At 38.2% G+C, this 19,101-nt stretch overlaps 1 protein-coding gene across 1 annotated transcript in view; it reads left to right on the top strand.

The window, feature by feature from the left end:
• Positions 1-19,101, top strand: part of AK9 (adenylate kinase 9) — a 118,731-nt gene that overhangs the window by 43,205 nt on the left and 56,425 nt on the right. The window contains exons 14-17 of the mRNA XM_057311149.1: positions 2,014-2,127; positions 2,215-2,310; positions 3,899-4,047; positions 17,118-17,274. Of these exons, the coding sequence (XP_057167132.1) occupies positions 2,014-2,127; positions 2,215-2,310; positions 3,899-4,047; positions 17,118-17,274 (516 nt within the window). The remainder of the gene's footprint in view (positions 1-2,013; positions 2,128-2,214; positions 2,311-3,898; positions 4,048-17,117; positions 17,275-19,101) is intronic.

Consider the following 19,101-nt stretch of genomic DNA (forward strand, 5'->3'; position numbering starts at 1 on the left):
TAAGAACAGGTTATTTGCCTAATAAATCTGTCTCTTCTTTCTCAGCAGCGTATAAACAAGTAAAAGAGTCCAACATGGTGCCCAAAGGATTACAAAAACAACAGCAAAAAGATCAACATTAAAATTACATGCCATCCTTGGGGTGTCTGGGTGGCTCAGTTGGTTAAGTGTCTGCCTTTGGTTAGATCATGATCTTGGGCTCCTGGGATTGAGCCCTGCCTCCTGGCTCCCTGCTCAGGGGGGAGTTTGCTTCTCCCACTGCCTCTGCTCCTCCCACTCGTGTGCACTCCCGCTCTCTCTCAAATAAATAAAATCTTTTTTAAAAAATTAGGAATAACGTGGAGGACCACAGGGGAAGGGAGGGAAAACTGAATGGGAAGAAATCAGAGAGGGAGACAAACCATGGTCTCCGGGAAACAAACTGAGAGTTACAGAAGGGAGGGGGGGTGGAGGGATGGGATAACCAGTGGTGGGTATTAAGGAGGGCACGTGTGGTGATGAGCACTGGGTGTTATACACAACTAATGAATCATACGTAACTAATGAATTGTTGAATACTACCTCAAAAATTAATGATGTACTATATATTGATTAATTGAACATAATAATTAAAAAATTACATGGCGTCCAAACGATCCTCCAGGTGATCCAGAATGAATTTGTTTTTAGTATATTATCTTCAAAATGAAAACCAAAAGTTTATTAAAAACTCATGGACAATTCACAAACCAAAGCTTGAGAAATATTGGCAAAGACTATTAAGATGGCTTTTTATTCAACTTATTTAAGGCAGGACAAAATAAATTCATTAATTCATTCAACCTAGTACTCTGTGTTAGACATGATTCTAGGCACTGGGCTACAGAGGTGAGCAAGACACGTGAAACTCCTGTCTTTGTGGTTGTTACATTTTAATGGAGGGGGGGTGGGAACAAGTGAACGGATAGAAAAAATATAACACAGTACTGGGTCAGGCAGTGACTGGGGCAGGAGTGCTGGAGTGTTAGGATGAGCAAGGAAAGACCTCTCCGAAAAGAGGACATTTAACTAAAACCTGGATCAAGAAGGAACTAGCTGGCCTCTAGGAAGAAGAACAGTAATTGATGATGCTTCTTGGTGTCTGTGGCGATATCCTTTCACATCAAATTATGGCAAGAAATCATAGATTTTAGACCTTTCCACAAATTGCTTTCTCCCATCAGAATATAGAAATAGATGATATCTCTCATACCCTGCAAACTTAAAAGTCTCTTTTTCTTTCTCAAATTCCATAATTTAGAATTCAGGTTTAGAATAAATCTGACAGCAGGGTTCTTAAAATTTTTTTTAAGAAATGAAAATTTATTCTTTCTTTTTTTTATAATAATTTTTTATCATTATATTAGTCACCATACAGTATATCCTTAGTTTTTGATGTAATGTTCCATGATTCATTATTTGCGTATAACACCCAGTACACCATGCAATATGTGCCCTGCTTAATACCCATCACCGGCCTATCCCAGTGAAGCCCTCAGTTTGTTTCCCAGAGTCCATAGTCTTTCATGGTTCATTCCCCCTTCTGTTTACCCCCCCTTCACTCTTCCCTTAAAATTTTTTTTATTGGAATTTTCATGCTGCCTCCACTAATTTGCTAGTTTTGCTGATTTCACTCCCAATATACTTTTAAGAAAAATTTGTCAGTGGAGATTATTGAGGTTTTTTAACATAAAAAATTCTGTAATACAGAAGATGGCAGCTAACATGCATTAGGCTTCCTGTGCGCTGAGCATTTTCTCAGTGTTTGAGTCTGTTTAATCTCATTTAATCCTTACAGCAGTGCTTTTGGCTAGATCATCCTCATTTTGCCCAGTAGAATTGAAACAGAGAGATCAAATGATTTGCCAAAGCCACACTGCCTGAGTCAGAACTCACATTCAAGTCTGTCTGTCTTGAAACCAGAAGCTTTAATCACTATCCCTGTCTCCCCACCCCAACCATATTTTGCTAACACAGCCCATTACTGTCTTTTAGCACAGTCAACTTCAAGAGTACTTGAAGGAGAATTTGGAAGGAAAGAATATGCCAAGTCCCCATCTGATGCCTATAAGAGCTTAGAAGAGTCGCGGTTTTCATTTGATGAAGATGGTAAAAAAATATATTGCTGATGTTGTTGGCCAAATCTTTCCTAATCTGAACAGATTAGCTGATAAAGCATATTACTCTTTCATGCAGTGTTCACTCATGAATCCCGAAGAGATGGCTTTTTAGAAGACAATGAAGACAAAAAGAGTTCAGAAAATGTCCTCAATGACCAAGCCTCTAAAACTGGTAAAGATGGTAACAAAATGAATGGCTCATGTCATGCTTACGGATTTTATTTCCATTTATTTCATATTTTATCATGTTTATATTGAAACTTAAAATTATCCCCCAAATTGGACACTTAGGTTGAAAATAGTTTGCTTTTCTCTTACAGATTTAAATCGAACAGCTATAGAACAGAAATAGATTTACTAGAATGAAGAAAAAAACTAATAGGATAGTAAATTCTTTATTTTTTTTTTAAAGATTTTATTTATTTATTTGACACAGAGAGACAGCCAGTGAGAGAAGGAACACAAGCAGGGGGAGTGGGAGAGGAAGAAGCAGGCTCCCAATGGAGGAGCCTGATGTGGGGCTCGATCCCAGAACACTGGGATCATGCCCTGAGCTGAAGGCAGACGCTTAACAACTGCGCCACCCAGGCGCTCCAGTAAATTCTTTCTTTAAATCTGTCTACTTTGATGTACTGGAATCAGAACATCACAAACCTAGAGTTTGAGCTGTGAAATGTTACCATGTAGTGCTATTTACCCTTATAAAATTTTTCCATTCATATATTAACATAATTGAGAGCATACAATGTAAACTATTTTTACCTTTTTTATTTGTAATACAACATTTAATTATATTACTTCATTAGGAAATATTTTAATCCTCGTTTTAAATTACTGCACTATTTCCCTGTTTATAGGTAATAGTTTTAAGTAGTTCTTTATGTTGTAAACTTATTTTTCAGATTTTTTTTCACTACTACAAATAATGTTTTAATGAATTTTTTCATTGTCTGCCTGTTGACATAGGTGTAATCACTAGTTTAATGAGTATGAAGTTATAAACAGAGTCAAATTGCTTTGCATTACAGTTATTCCAAGTTATGTTCCCCTCAGTAATATACAAAATATGTGTTATTGTTTCCTTGGTATATTCTCTTTTAAAATATAACTTCAAGGTTGCCTGGGTGGCTCAGTCATTAAGCGTCTGCCTTTGGCTCAGGGCATGATCCCAGCATTCTGGGATCGAGCCCCACATCGGGCTCCTCTGCTGGGAGCCTGCTTCTTCCTCTCCCACTCCCCCTGCCTGTGTTCCCTCTCTCGCTGGCTGTCTCTCTCTCTGTCAAATAAATAAATAAAATCTTTAAAAAATATATATAACAGCAATTTTTATTTGATTATTTCTGAAATTTAGTATTTTAATATTTGTTAACCATTTATACTTTTCTTCTGAGGTGACCATTTTTGTCTTTTGCTCATTTTTCTAAATCGTTCTATCAGTTAATATGTTTCTATAAAAACTTTCTGTATTAGTTACTTATTTTTCATATTTTTTTCCACACTGGGTCATTTGTCTTTTAAATCACTTTGCTGTTTTTGAAGTAGAAGACTTTTTCGTGGTTTTGTAGTCAACTCATTACTGCTCTGATGTTTCTTGTTTCCTGACTTGACATTTCTTCCCCAGTCTATTTCCCCCTTCTTGGAGCATGTACTGCAGTAACACAAAGATAGTAGTTTCTTGGATCAAGTATTAATAATCATGTTCTATTGCAAGTAGCATTGTCTACTAAAATTATTAATGGCATTAGGTTATCTTACTTTAGATGCGTTAGAAGACTCAATAGAAGAAGTAACTGCAGAGCACCCAGAGGTTCTTTCTATGATAGAAGAGACAGTGAAAATGGCAAAGGATATGAACTTTGAACAGCCATATGAGAAACATGCTGAAATCTTAGAGGAAGTCATCAGAGAGGTAAGAAATCCAGATCCAAATCTTTATACTCTTTGGTAGTTTCTAATGTATCAACAATTATGCAATATAATTTCATAGCTTTGAAATTAATCCTTCTTTAATTTTCATTTTCTTTAATTGAATTCAGTTCATTAAAATATGGTGCCTATGAAGCCAGTACCAAAGTTAGATATTTCATCTATGAGCTAATTAGTTGTAAACTGAGACAAATTTTACTCCATAGCTGACTTATTTCATCCAACCACCTTGAACATACATTCATAGGGGAAACGGGTGGACACACAATTGATTGTCCAATGGAAGGGGAAATTAAAGCCTCAGATGCTATGTCCTACCACTGGCAAATCAGAAGGTTTATCTTTGGTTTATAAAGAACAAGATATCCACATGGGTCTATTTTGTACAGAGATCTTGAGTAAGCATTCATGGCAAAAGTCAAAGACAACAAATCTGTTTTGGACTCTGAGTGAACTTCTTTGGTATTTCTCTGTAATTTGAAAATTATGTAATTTAAAATTATGTGAGCGGGGCGCCTGGGTAGTGCAGTCATTAAGTGTCTGCCTTCGGCTCAGGGTGTGATCCCGGCATTCCGGGATCAAATCCCACATCGGGCTCCTCCACTGGGAGCCCGCTTCTTCCTCTCCCACTCCCCTGCTGTGTTCCCTCTCTCACTGGCTGTCTCTGTCAAAATAAATAAAATCTTAAAAATAAATAAATAAAAATAAAAAAATAAAATTATGTGAGAAGAAAAAAAGTATTCTATGAGAGTATAGAACCACTCTGTAACACATTGGGTGGGCTCCTTGAGCCCCAGGCTGTACCCAAGGTGAGTTGCTGTCCCCCTCTGAGCTTCCCATAGAGATCTTTCAACTTCTTCTGCATCTCTTCAGGTTGTTCTGTCGTCAGTTCCTTCAGAAACATTCTGAGAACCTACTATTTGCCCTGTAATGTGCTAGATTCTAGGGTTATGAAGATGAATTAAACATAGCTCTTTAAGAAGCCATCAGTCAGGTGAGGAAGGTTGATGTATAATCCAGTATTTGAGTTATCATCTACTATGTGGTAAGTAGATATATAGGTAGGAATCCCACCTACCGTCAGGGCTGTCATCGCTGCATGGAAAGTGAGACAAAGTATCCCAGAGGAGAGACAGGCAAGTGAGGGACGTCTTTAGCACTGTGAAGTCCCATCCTTGCCCTTCGCTGAAGATTTCCTCCGTTCTCTTCAGAGTTTATTCTGGAGGATACAGATCTACAAGGAGTACTAAAACACCTCTGATAGGAATGTATATAGTGTCAGTAGATGATAAACTGCCACTCTGGGATTGTGGAGGAGTCTAAATGACATGAGATTTTAACATCAAATCTCATATCAGATTGTCTTTCTCAAGAGAACAGAGACCTGTGCAGGAGACTGTTTGACCTGTCATCAGTTTTGATGGTCTCTGTGAGTAGTAAGACTGTTCTTAAAAAGTAGCTAGACTGAACTTAAAACTGCTCTAAAAAAAAAAAATTTTTTTTCCTTAAAATAAAAGTAGCCAGATAAAGAGATATGCTCCTTTATGTCATTTGCTCATTTTTAATAGTTTATCTTTGTTTTCATTTGCAGTTCTTTATGTGTTCTGAATACAAGTCCTTTGATAGATGTATTGCAACCATCTTTACAAATATCTTTTATTCTGAATAATTGGAGTTAATTTGAATGAAGTCCAATTGATTAACTTTTTCTTTCATAGTTTGTGCTTCTTATGTCCTGTCTCACAAATCTTTGGCTGTCCGAGATCAGCAAGATATGTATTCGTATTCTCCTAGGTTTTCTTCTGTAAATTTTGCTTTGCTTTCTTATTTAGATCTAAGGTCCATTTTGAATTAATTTTGTGTATATAAAAAATATATCCAAATGGCCAATAAGCATATGAAAATGTACTCAACATCATTAATTATCAGAAAAGTACAAATTAAAGCCACAACATGAGGAAAGGGTTGAAGAGGTAAAAACTTACAGTTATTAAAGAAGTCAAGGGGATGAAAAGTACAGCATAGGGAATGTAGTCAGTAATATTATAATGACTTTGTATGGTGACAGATGGTAACTACATTTATCATGGTGAGCATTTTGTAATGTATTTAATTGTAGAATCACTATGCTCTACACCTGAAACTAATATTGTATATCAACTATACTTCAATAACAAACACATACATACATACATACTTATATGCTTTTACATGGCTTTTTTAAAAAACCCACAAAATGAGGATCAAATTTCATTTTTTCTAATATGGATATCCACTTGTGCTCCAGCACCATTTATTGAAAAGACCAACCTTTCCCCACTATCATTTAGTGGCCATATCTGTGTGGTCTAATTCTGGACACTCCATTCTGTTCCATGGGCACATTTGTCTACTGCACTCCACTACCACGCATATTAACTACTGTAGCTTTGTAATAAATCTTGAAATCTGGAAGGCAGAATCCTTCAACAGCTTGTTTCTCCTGTCACTGCATACTTCCCTGTGTCATAAGTTGTGTTGTTCTGCTTGCTTTTTCAAGAGTATCTTGGCTATTATAGGTTCTTTTTACTTCCACATAAATTTTAGAATCATCAACTTTCTCACACACACACACACACCTGCTGGGGTTTTGATTGATTTGCATTAAATCTGTAAATTAATTTGATGGAAACTACCATCTTCATAACACTGGGTCTTCTAGTCCATGAGCATAGAATACCCTCACCTTATCTTGGTCTTTAATTTCTCCCAGCCTTGTTTTGTAGTTTTCAGTGGAAAGGACTTCTGTGTCTCTCATTAGGTTTATTTTTAGGTATTTGATGTAATTTGGTGCTATTTTATTTTTTTTATTTTAATTTTTTTTATTATATTATGTTAGTCACCATACAGTACATCCCTGGTTTCTGATGTAAAGTTTGATGATTCATTAGTTGCGTATAACACCCAGTGCACCATGTAAAATACGTGCCCTGCATACTACCCATCACCAGTCTATCCCATTCCCCCACCCCGCCCTGAAGCCCTCAGTTTGTTTCTCAGAGTCCATAGTCTCTCATGCTTCATTCCCCCTTCTGATTACCCCCCCTTTCTTTATCCCTTTCTTCCCCTACCGATCTTCCTAGTTCTTATGTTCCATAGATGAGAGAAATCATATGATAGTTGTCTTTCTCTGCTTGACTTATTTCACTTAGCATTATCTCCTCCAGTGCCGTCCATGTTGCAGCAAATGTTGAGAACTCGTTCTTTCTGATAGCTGAGTAATATTCCATTGTATATATGGACCACAACTTCTTAATCCAGTCATCTGTTGAAGGGCATCTCGGTTCCTTCCACGATTTAGCTATTGTGGACATTGCTGCTATGAACATTGGGGTGCATATGGCCCTTCTCTTCACTACGTCTGTATCTTTGGGGTAAATACCCAGTAGTGCAATGGCTGGGTAATAGGGTACCTCAATTTTTAACTTTTTAAGGGACCTCCACACTGTTTTCCAGAGTGGCTGTACCAACGTGCATTCCCACCAACAATGTAGGAAGGATCCCCTTTCTCCACATCCTCTCCAGCAATTGTTGTTTCTTGCCTTGTCAATTTTTGCCATTCTAACTGGCGTAAGGTGGTATCTCAGTGTGGTTTTGATTTGAATTTCCCTGATGGCTAATGATTTTGAACATTTTTTCATGTGTCTGTTAGCCATTTGTATGTCATCATTGGAAAAGTGTCTGTTCATATCTTCTGCCCATTTTATGATTTGCTTATTTGTTTCTCACGTATCGAGTTTGAAAAGTTCTTTGTAGATCTTGGATACCAGTCTTTTATCTGTAGCATCATTTGCAAATATATTCTCCCATTCCGTGGGCTACCTCTTAGTTTTTTTAACTGTTTCCTTGGCTGAGCAGAAGCTTTTTATCTTGATGAAGTCCCACAAGTTCATTTTATCTTTTGTTTCTCTTGCTTTGGAGATGTATCATGAAAAAGGTTGCTTTGGCCGATGTCATAGAGGTTGCTGCCTATGTTCTCCTCTAGGATTTTGATGGATTCCTGTCTCACATCGAGGTCTTTCATCCATTTGGAGTTTATCTTTGTGTATGGTGTGAGAGAGTGGTCAAGTTTCATTCTTTTGCATGTAGCTGTCCAATTTTCCCAGCACCACTTATTGAAGAGACTGTCTTTTTTCCACTGGATGTTTTTTTCTGCTTTATCAAAGATTAGTTGCCCAAAGAGCCGAGGGTCCATTTCTGGGTTCTCTGTTCTGTTCCATTGGTCTATGTGTCTGTTTTTGTGCCAGTACCATGCTGTCTTTGTGATCACAGCTTTGTAGTACATTTCGAAATCCGGCATTGTGATGCCCCCAGCTTTGTTTTTCCTTTTCAACAGTTCCTTGGCGATTCTGGGACTTTTCTGGTTCCATACAAATTTAAGGACTGTTTGTTCCAGTTCTTTGAAAAATGTCATCAGTATTTTGATCGGGATAGCATTGAAAGTGTAGATTGCTCTGGGTAGCATGGACATTTTAACTATGTTAATTCTTCCAATCCATGAGCATGGAATATTTTTCCATCTTTTTATGTCTTCTTCAATGTCTTTCAAGAGTGATTTGTAGTTTCTAGAATATAGGTCCTTTACGTCTCTGGTTAAGTTAATTCCAAGGTAACGTATGGTTTTTGGTGCTATTGTAAATGGAATGGATTCCCTAATTTCTCTTTCTTCATTCTCATTATTCGTGTATAGAAATGCAACTGATTTCTGAGCATTGATTTTGTATCCCGCCACATTACTGAATTGCTCTATAACTTCTAGTAGTTCGGGAGTGGATTCTTTTGGGTTTTCCATATAGAGTATTATGTCATCTGCGAAGAGAGACATTTTGACTTCTTCTTTGCTGATTTGGATACCTTTTATCCCTTTTTGTTGTCTGATTGCTGTTGCAAGGACTTCTAGTACTATGTTGAATAATAGAGGCGAGAGTGGGCATCCTTGTCGTGTCCCTGATCTTAAGGGAAAGGCTTCCAGCTTTTCCCTATTGAGAATAATATTTGCTGTAGGCTTTTCATAGATGGCTTTTATGAGCTTGAGGAATGTACCCTCTATCCCTACACTCTGAAGGGTTTTAATCAGGAAAGGATGCTGTATTTTGTCAAATGCTTTTTCTGCATCTATTGAGAGAATCATATGATTTTTGAATTTTTCCTTCTGGATAAAATCTAAGATGCTGATAGATTTGCGAATGTTGAACCACCCTTGCATCCCAGGGATGAATCCCACTTGGTCATGATAGATAATCCTTTTAATGTACTGTTGAATTCTATTAGCCAGGATCTTGTTGAGGATTTTGGCGTCCATATTCATTAGGGAAATCGGTCTGTAATTCTCCTTTTTGATGGGGTCTTTGCCTGGTTTGGGGACCAAGGTAATATTGGCCTCATAGAATGAGTTTGGTAGCTTTCCTTCTGTTTCTATTTTTTGAAATAGCTTTAGGAGAATAGGTATTATTTCTTCTTTGAATGTTTGGTAGAATTCCCCAGGAAAACCATCCGGGCCTGGAGTTTTGTTTTTTGGAAGGTTGTTTATCACTGATTCAATCTCTTCATAATTAACTGGCCTGTTTAAAAAAATCAATTTCTTCCTGTTTCAGTCTTGGTAGTTTATAGGTTTCCAGGAAGGCCTCCATCTCTTCCAGATTGCTTAATTTATTGGCATAAAGCTGTTGATAAAAGTTTCTAATAATCCTTCCAATTTCATTGGTGTTGGTTGTGACCTCTCCTTTTTCATTCATAATTTTCTTAATTTGGGTCCTTTCTCTATTCTTTTGGATAAGTCTTGCCAGTGGTCTGTCAATTTTATTGATTCTCTCAAAGAACCAACTTCTAGTTCTGTTGATCTGCTCTATTGTACTCCTGGTTTCTAATTCATTGATTTCTGCTCTAATCTTGGTCAACTGCTTCCTTGTGCGTGGATTAGGTCAGTCCCTCTGTTGTTGTTCCAGCTTCTTGAGGTGAGAATATAAAAACTGCATTTTAGATTTTTCTATCCTTTTGAGTGAGGCTTGGATGGCTATGTATTTCCCCCTTAGGACTGCCTTTGCAGTATCCCATAGGTTTTGGACCGTTGTGTTTTCATTCTCATTGGTCTCCATAAATTGTTTAAATTGATTTTTGATTTCCTGGTTTATCGAATCATTCCTGAGCCAGATGGTTCTTAGTCTCCAAGTGTTTGAGTTTCTTCCAAATTTTTCCTTGTGGTTGAGTTCCAGTTTCAGAGCATTGTGGTCTGAGAATATGCAGGGAATAATTTCAGTCTTTTGGTATCGGTTGAGACCTGTTTTGTGTCTCAGAACATGGTCTATTCTTGAGAATGTTCCATAGGCATTAGAATAGAATGAGTATTCTTTGGTTCTGGGGTGTAGGGTTTTATACATATCTATGAGGTCCAACTCATCGAGTATGGCATTCAAAGCCCTTGTTTCTTTGTCGATTTTCTGCATGGGTGCTCTGTCTATTTCTGATAATGGAGTGTTGAGGTCCCCTACTATTAACGTATTTTTATCTATATGTCTCTTTATTCTGGTTAAGAGTTGGCTTGTGTATCTTGCTGCTCCCCTGTTGGGGGCATATATATTTATAATTGTCATATCCACTTGTTGGATACATCCTTTAAGAATAATATAGAGCCCTTCTGTGTCTCTAACTATAGTCTTTAGTTTAAAATCCAATCTATCTGATATGAGAATTGCTACCCCAGCTTTCTTTTGAGGTCCATTGGCGTGAAAGATGGTATTCCATTCCTTTACTTTCAGTCTGAATGTATCTTTAGGTTCAAAATGAGTCTCTTGTAGACAGCAAATGGATGGGTCATGTCTTTTTATCCAATCTGCAACCCTGTGGCATTTTTTGGGAGCATTTAGGCAATTTACATTGAGACTGATTATTGAGAGATATGATTTTAATGATGCCATGTTGCCAGTAAAGTCTTTGTTTCTATAGATTGTGACTTTCTGTTCTGTATCACTCTTGGGGCTTTTTTACTTTTATAGGACCCCCCTTAATATCTCCTGTAGAGCTAGTTTCATGGTTACGAAATTGGTCAATGACTGGCGATTCTGGAAGGTCTTTATTTCTCCATCAATTCTGAATGACAGCCTTACTGGATAAAGGATCCTTGGCTGCATGTTTTTCTCTGAAAGAGCTTTAAAAATGGCCCCCCAACCCTTTCTCTCATTCCAGGTCTGTGTAGACAGGTCTGACGTAATTCTGATACCTTTGCCTTGGTACGTGAGAAATTTCTTTGCCCTGGCCTCTTTCAATACTGTATCCTTGGATCTAATATTTGCGAAATGCACTATGACGTGACGTGGAGTAGGTTTGTTGTGGTTGAGCTTGGGAGGGGTCCTCTCTGCCTCTTGGACACGAATGTTTGTTTCCCTTGCTAGATTAGGGAAGTTTTCAGCTATAATTTGTTCAAATATCTCTTCTAGACCTCTGTTTTTCTCCACCCTCTCAGGGATGCCGATGATTCTGACATTGGAACGTTTCATTAAGTCAGTAATCTCCCGTAACCTACATTCTTGAGCATGGATTTTTTTTGAGTCCAGATTCTATTTTAGCTTTCTCTTCTACTAACCCATTCGCCGATACGTTCTGCCTCATTCACCCTGGCCGTCAGAGCCTCTAGTTTTGACTGCACTTGGCTCATAGAATTTTTAATTTCTGCCAGATTTGCTCTCATTTCCACCTTTAGAGATTCTATATTCTCATTAACATTTTCGTTAATACTTTTTTCAAGTCTACACATCATCTTGACCATTGTTACTCTGAATTCCATTTCTGATAATTTGGTTATATCCATATCCATTAGTTCTGTGGCAGAGGCCACAGACTCATTGTCTTTTCTTTGCTGGGGGGGATTTCTCCTTCTCGTCATTCTGATGAGGAGAGGGTGCGGGGTTGTCCAGAGCCCAAATTATTGACCGGGACCCAGGCTGTGTGCCCTTGTTTTATAGGGATCTTAGGGATGTGGGCTTCTTGACTTTTCAGCCTGCCTTCTGGGGGAGGGGTCTGCTGCGCCGATACTCAGGCAACCCTGTTTGGGTAGAGTCTCCGTGTCCCCTTAGAGAGGGGATGGGGGTGGGCATACTGTGAGCCGGTCTTTCCAGGCTTTTGTTCTCTGGCGGCTTTCCCTGGCGGTTTGCTGTGCCTCTTCTGAGAGTCAGAGCAGCAGCGGCCAAATCTCAGCCTCTGTCTCAGAACAGAGGGATCGCAGACCGTTCTCCACTGATGTTCTGGCCACTTTAACTCTGTTTCTGTTGGTGCTGCTCAACCCTGCAGCGTCCCGGGATGTGCACCCCACACCCAGCGTCCCAGCCCTCACTTCCAGGGCCGGCGCATCTCTGTCCTTTGTGTTTCTAACACCGCCAGCTGCCAGCTGCGCCCCACGCTCTCCCGAAGCTCCCGGTCTCGGTCTGGTTCCAGTGAGCACACTGGAGCTCCGGTTTTCAGTCTGGTCGCGTGCGTTCCCCGGCTTCCGGTCTCAGTCTGCTCTCTCGCAGGTGCTGGTCCCCGAGTCTTCCCACTCCCCCGTGCAGGTGGCTACCGCTTCCCGGCGCCCGAACGCGGAGGCTCCCTCCCCCTTCCGTTTATCTTCCGATATCTGTGCGCGGTTTCATGGCTCCCCGCTTCGTACCTCAATACTCAGCGCTGGAGATGTTCATTTGTAGAGATCCAGATGTATCTTCCTGCATCTCAGGCTGATTCCTTGGATGTTCAGGCTGGTCTGGTACCTATCCAACTCGACTCGCGACCGGCTGAAAAAGGGGTCCCCTACTCCTCTGCCATCTTAACTCCTCCTCCTGGTGCTATTTTAGATAGTGTTGTGGCCCTATTTTGTTTTCAAATTGTTGTTTCTGTAATCATTTTTTATCCTGTTTTTTCTATTGTACCTCCCACTAAATTTCGTTTTCTGATTTGAAGCTCATAGCCCATATGCAGAACAAGTATGAATGATGCATTTGGGCCCGATGTATGATCCTGTCCAGGAAAAGTGAATAGGTTTTATTTCATTGCCAACTGGAGAGTTAGGCATGGCTCCCCGGAGTCATGGGTTAAGGAAGATTCTGAAACACATTTGTATCTCAGCTCCTTTTAGAATCTTTTAGAATTACAGTTTAACAATATTTTGCAGCCTTAAAAATACAGAAATAATGATAGGTGTCATTTCTACCAAAGAGAAAGAATTCTGTATTGCACTCCCTTGCAATGGAGAATGCACAGAAATTTTTTTCCACACTAAATCATTTGCACTTTTACCTGGTTTCCGCCTTGACAAGCTACAGAGCACACAATAGAAGCAGAGTCTGGGGGACCCTGGGAACGTCTTTCTGCTACTATCGTTCTGCACAATTGTTCTGTACAATCTGAAGCTGTTACATAGACTTATGCCAAAGGTATTTGTCCCATAACTCACAGAAAAATGTCAAGGGGACAACGTCAAGGGAAGTGAGGCTTTTGTGTCAAACCTGCCAGTGCACATTTTCTAGCCCATGACCTATCCAGCTGCACATTGTAACCACAGCCTGTTCTCCAGTCACTGCAGCCTTCCTTGTGTGATACATCATTTTTCCTCTGCTTCCCTTGTCACGGGGTTTGTTTGTTTGTTTGTTTTTTAAAGATTTTATTTCTTTATTTGAAAGAGAGAGTACAAGCTGGGGAGAGAGGCAGAGGAACAGGGAGAAGCAGACTCCCCGCTGAGCAGGGAGCCTGATGTGGGGCTCAATCCCATGACCCTGGGATCATGACCTGAGCCGAAGGCAGACGCTCAACCAACTGAGCCACCCAGGTGCCCCCACATGGTTTTTTTTCTCTAAAACATCTCCATGTCTCCCCTGGTATCTGTGTTCTTCACATGGTCATTATGTTTTTCTGCGCCCCCCCCATGTCTCTCTGTGCATGTACTTCCTCTGATTCTCCCAATTGCACTCCCTCTAAGTATCTTTTTCATAGTGATGAATATTTGTATATACAAGTGATAAACATATGTCTGTGTGTATATATATACACACACACACATACACATATATGTATATATTATTCACAGGTGATAAAATTAAAAGTAAACATGAAATAGCATAGAACAAGGGAATCCAGAAATATAGCATGTTTAAATGCCAGGGAAAAATGTTATTAAGTTAAAATCACAAAAGGATAGAAGGATGAATAGTGCATGAAAATGTTATACCATTTTTCTAAATACTTTCTCCTACTCACCCCTCCCCTGAGGATGTCCAAAGATAATGCCACTTTATTTTCAGCTGGTCAGACATCTGAGAGCCCGCATCCATGGCTCTGGTGACAGCCAGGCCAGACACAGACTATGCACAAAGGCTTCCCTGGGGCCCCCTCTCTACCACTTGCCCCTCAAGGCTCAGAATCCTGCCTCCCCTCTGCTGGGCCATACACTCTGGAATTCTTTCAGATTTAAAATCCTAAGGAAGATTCCCCCTTCTCTCCTCAATTATCTCAACTGGGGAATCTTCCTCAATAGATTCCTACACCGAAGCTGTTTTGCTGATATGTCCAAAACCTCTGTATCCTCAGACACCCAAGTCCTCACCTCCCGAAACTTTCCCTCCCTCAGCATTGAAATGTCCAGGCCTGAGTGCCTTGTGCACCTGCCCCCCACCTGGGGTCAGCGACCTCTTTCCCTGAAGCAGTGGCTGTGCCCATAATACTTCACTTCGCCCTTCCATCAGAGTCACTTGAGATAAAGTCAGAAAGACAACTTCCGCATTTGGACCTGCACAAACACAGTGGAAAAACCCGTAAAGCAAAAGCTCAATGAAGAGGCTACTTAATGATTCTTTCTATGAATAAAAAAACCATGAAAATCATAATTTAAGGTCAAAAAATATTTATAATAAATATGACATTAATTCCTTAATGTAAAGATTTCTTACAAATCAAGAAAAATGAAATACCCTAAAATAAAAGCAGGCAAAAGATAAAAACAGATTGTTTCATCAAAGAAGAAATGCAAATGGTTAATCGAAAATTTTAATGTTCAAATTTCAAGAAAAATATGAAACTTAAAACAGTAGGATATAAATTCTTACCTGTCAAATTGCCAAATATTTTTTTAAATGTATAATAATCCATACCAGTGAGGCTATAATGAGATAGTCACATAAGAGAAGTGAAAATTGATTTAGATGTTGTGGAAGCAAGGTGGCAATGTGTGTGAAAGACCTTTAAGATATTCATTCCTTTATGCCTTTTGACCTAAAAACACATCTTCTAGGAATCTAACCTAAAGAAATATATAACATTTGGGCATAGATTTGTATATACAGATGTTCATCACAGTATTATATTAAAATTATAAATTATGTAAATCTTTACCAGTGAGAGAATGATTAAGCAGATTAAGATCTATTCATTTGGTAAAATACTATGATGGCATTAATTTTCTTCAAAAAAATTTGAATGAGATGGAGAAATTATAAATTATATCTTAGTGTTTTCATTTTTATATCTTTGATTGAAACTGGACAGTAAAATTTTCATTAACCATGTGTATTTCTTTCAGTTTTATTGAGTTGTATTTGACATATAACATTGTATTAATATAAGGTATATAACAATGATATGATATATGCATATATTGTGAAATGTTTACCACAATAATTTTAGTTAACACACATCACTTCACATACTTAGTTTTGTGTATGTGTGATCAGAATTTCTAAGATCTATTCTCTTAGCCACTTCCAAATATACAATATAGTATTGTTAACTGTAGTCAAACCAGGCTGAATATCACACCCCTGGGACCTATTTATCTTAAAACTATACATTTGGACCTTTTGACCACTTTCACCCATTCTCCCCACCCCCATCCCTGCCTCTGGCAACCACCAATCTTTCTCTGTTTCTATGAGTTCAATTTTTTTAGATTCTACATATAAATGACATTATACAGTATTTGTCTTTCTCTGTCTGACTTATTTCATTTATATTTCTTTTTTATAGCTTTCTCTTTTTTTTCCTTAATTCTGTTAAGCATTTCAAAGTGCTTAAAATTCTTTTTTTTTAAAAGCCTCTTCAATCTGAAACTAATGATACACTATATTGAATTTAAATAGAAGTTAAAAGTTAAAAAGAATGTTTAAAAAAAGAGTCCTCATTCAGACGGAAATTCATAAAGTAGGTAATCTTAAATTCTGCAGAGGCCAGTGAGTTATACCCGTCCTCGTGACATCTCTTCCCCTTTGACTTCAAATATCCTGTGATTACCTGATAACACACAAACTTGAACTGCTCAGAGTTGGTGTATTCACAAGTCCACATTACTAATTTCCATACTTGCCTTGAAGCTGTAGCTACTGCACTTCCCAAGAGGGGTTGGGGGCAGAGTTTAGCAGAACTCCCTAAGCACCTGCAAGGTTTGTTTTGACCCGATTCCTTCCTACTACTTTTTTTAAAATTTTTTTATTATGTTATATTAGTCACCATACAGTACATCCTTAGTTTTTGATGTAGTGTTCCATGGTTCATTATTTACGTATAACACCCAGTGCTCCATGCAATATGCTTCCTACTGCTTTTGGTAACCATGTCAGTACCTTCTCAGCTGTCACACTAAGGGATGAAAAGCAACAGGGAAGTGAAGAGTGTTGTCACTAAAACAGACAAGCTAGACTGGGCCCTTGCTACTCAAAGAGTGGTCCACGGACCACTGTCACCTAGGAGCATGTTCAAAATGCACACTCCTGAGCCCAAGACCTCCTAAATCAGAATCTGAATTCTATAATGCAGAATAACAGATAGCAAAAATGTACTGTTATTTTTATTTAATAAAGGCTTTTGCCTTCCATTCTTAATTTTAAACAGATAGCTTTATTGCTTTAAAATTAAATGTCTCTTTTAAAATTAAGTGACTCTTTTTTCTTTCGAGTCAGAGGAATTCAAAAGATAATTGGTTAGGGCCTGCAAAAACAATATATCAAAGTAGTATCCTTGACTTCTCTGGCTATGATCGTAATATCAGTGTGTCATTTTTCACAGGTAGTTGGAGAAAACACGAATAGGTTTTCTGGTGCCCCGAAGTATGGAGGGTGGATACTGGACAACTGCCCTGCTATAAAAGAACTGTGGATAGTCTTAATTGAGAAAGGAATTATACCTGATTTAGTCATCTGTTTATCAGATACAGAAAACAATGGTTGGTAAATATTTATCATGTAATTCTGAAAGTGAAGATTTTGTTGCTGATAATATGTTTAGTTAAAATACAAAATGGAAAACTCTTCACTCTCCCTAGGTACAAATATCTTCCCAGCAATCCCTTCACAACCTAGAGGTACACGGAATGAGGCATCCACTCAGCAACGAGATGGCCAGGAGTGGTGTGCTAGATCACTGGATGTTCCATCAGGCCCTTGCAATTATTCTTTGGAGCTGAGAATTTAACACCCCATTCTCAGTCAGCACTCTAACTTCTAAATGAAAAATATATAAGGCTGAGGGTAAAGACTGTATATTAGTCCTTATTCACCTCCAATGGGAAATATTAAATACATAAAGATAGCAGAACTAAATTTTAATTATTCTGCCACTTTGAAAAAAGATATCATAATCAAAACAGTATAGTACTGGCATAAAAACAGACACCTAGGCCAATGGAACAAAGTAGAGAGCCCAGAAATACACCCATACATATATGATCAAATAAACTTTGACATAGGAGCTAAGAATATTCTGTCATCTTGCCTTTTAAGGAAATATATTTGAAAAGAGAGTTTCCAGGGGGAAAATATGATACACCACCTCTTTTCATGTTTTAGTTATTTTTACCACGCCGATATATACCTCTTAGAAAGGATTTCAGCAGTCTCGATATTTTAAAGAAACTGGGCTATATTTAGATAAATGCTTAGAAGAAATATATTTGGATATAGGCAGGAATAATATTTTGTTGTTAATTTCTAAAATGTTTCTCACTGTATAGAGCTTCAAAATTAGTGTTATTCTCTTTATCTGTATTTCAGGAAAATATTTACTTAATAGACTGTATTTAGAGAATAAGACTGAAGTTGACTCTAAGATTTTAGGAAGATTATTAGATGAACTACAAAAGAAAAAAAGAGAGGAAGAAGCAGCAAGGTAAAATATGCCTGGCATCATAAAACAAGTTAATGAATCTTTTGTAGCTATTAAATATCTACTTACAAGTTACATTTATGAAATGTCTTTAATATCAAAACTGTGGTCTACTAATAGATCTAATTCTAATTAATTCTAAGAAAAACAGCAGGTTTACCAATATTTTCAGTGTCTAAAGTACTGAGTTGTGGATGTTTTCATGGCCTGAAATCAAACTTATTCTAGAACAAACGTCTACTCTCAAAAGACACTGTAAAAAAATGAGCGCAGGTAAGATTATTTTTTTTTTACCGTATTTATCTGTGACTTAAATAATTTTGCTGACCAGTATCCACAAATTGAAGAAATAATATGATAAAAAGTAAATGAAAGGGGTGCCTGGGTGGCTCAGTCGGTTAAGCTTCCAACTATTGGTTTCCGCTCAGGTCATGATCTCAGGGTTGTGAGAGCCCCCCTCCTCCACCTCACCCCCATCCCTCTCCCCCCCCACATCGAGCCAGACTTGGGCTCTGCACTCAGCAGGGAATCTGTTTGAAATTCTCTCACATGCTCTCCCTCTGCCCCTCCCCCCACAAACTAAATAAATAAAATCTTAAAAAAAAAAAAAAGAGAGAGTGGCTTTAATTAATGTCTTCCTGACATATCTCCTATAAGTAGTGTAGTAATGTCTTTTAAGAGAATAGAAGGAACTAGATTTTCACAGGATGGGGAAAGGATGCAAAGAACACTGAATATGGAGAATGACAGACCTATAAAAATAGTCAGGAAAACTGCCCCAGGGTAGGAAGCTGATATGAAAGGGCTCTGCTTAAGGCATCCCCTGTTGGTGAATACTTGATACAGTTTTTTTATATTATTTTTAAAAGATGCAATCAACATTCTTATG

Source organism: Ursus arctos, unplaced genomic scaffold, assembly GCF_023065955.2.
Source record: "Ursus arctos isolate Adak ecotype North America unplaced genomic scaffold, UrsArc2.0 scaffold_13, whole genome shotgun sequence".
In the NCBI taxonomy this organism is placed as follows: domain Eukaryota; kingdom Metazoa; phylum Chordata; class Mammalia; order Carnivora; family Ursidae; genus Ursus; species Ursus arctos.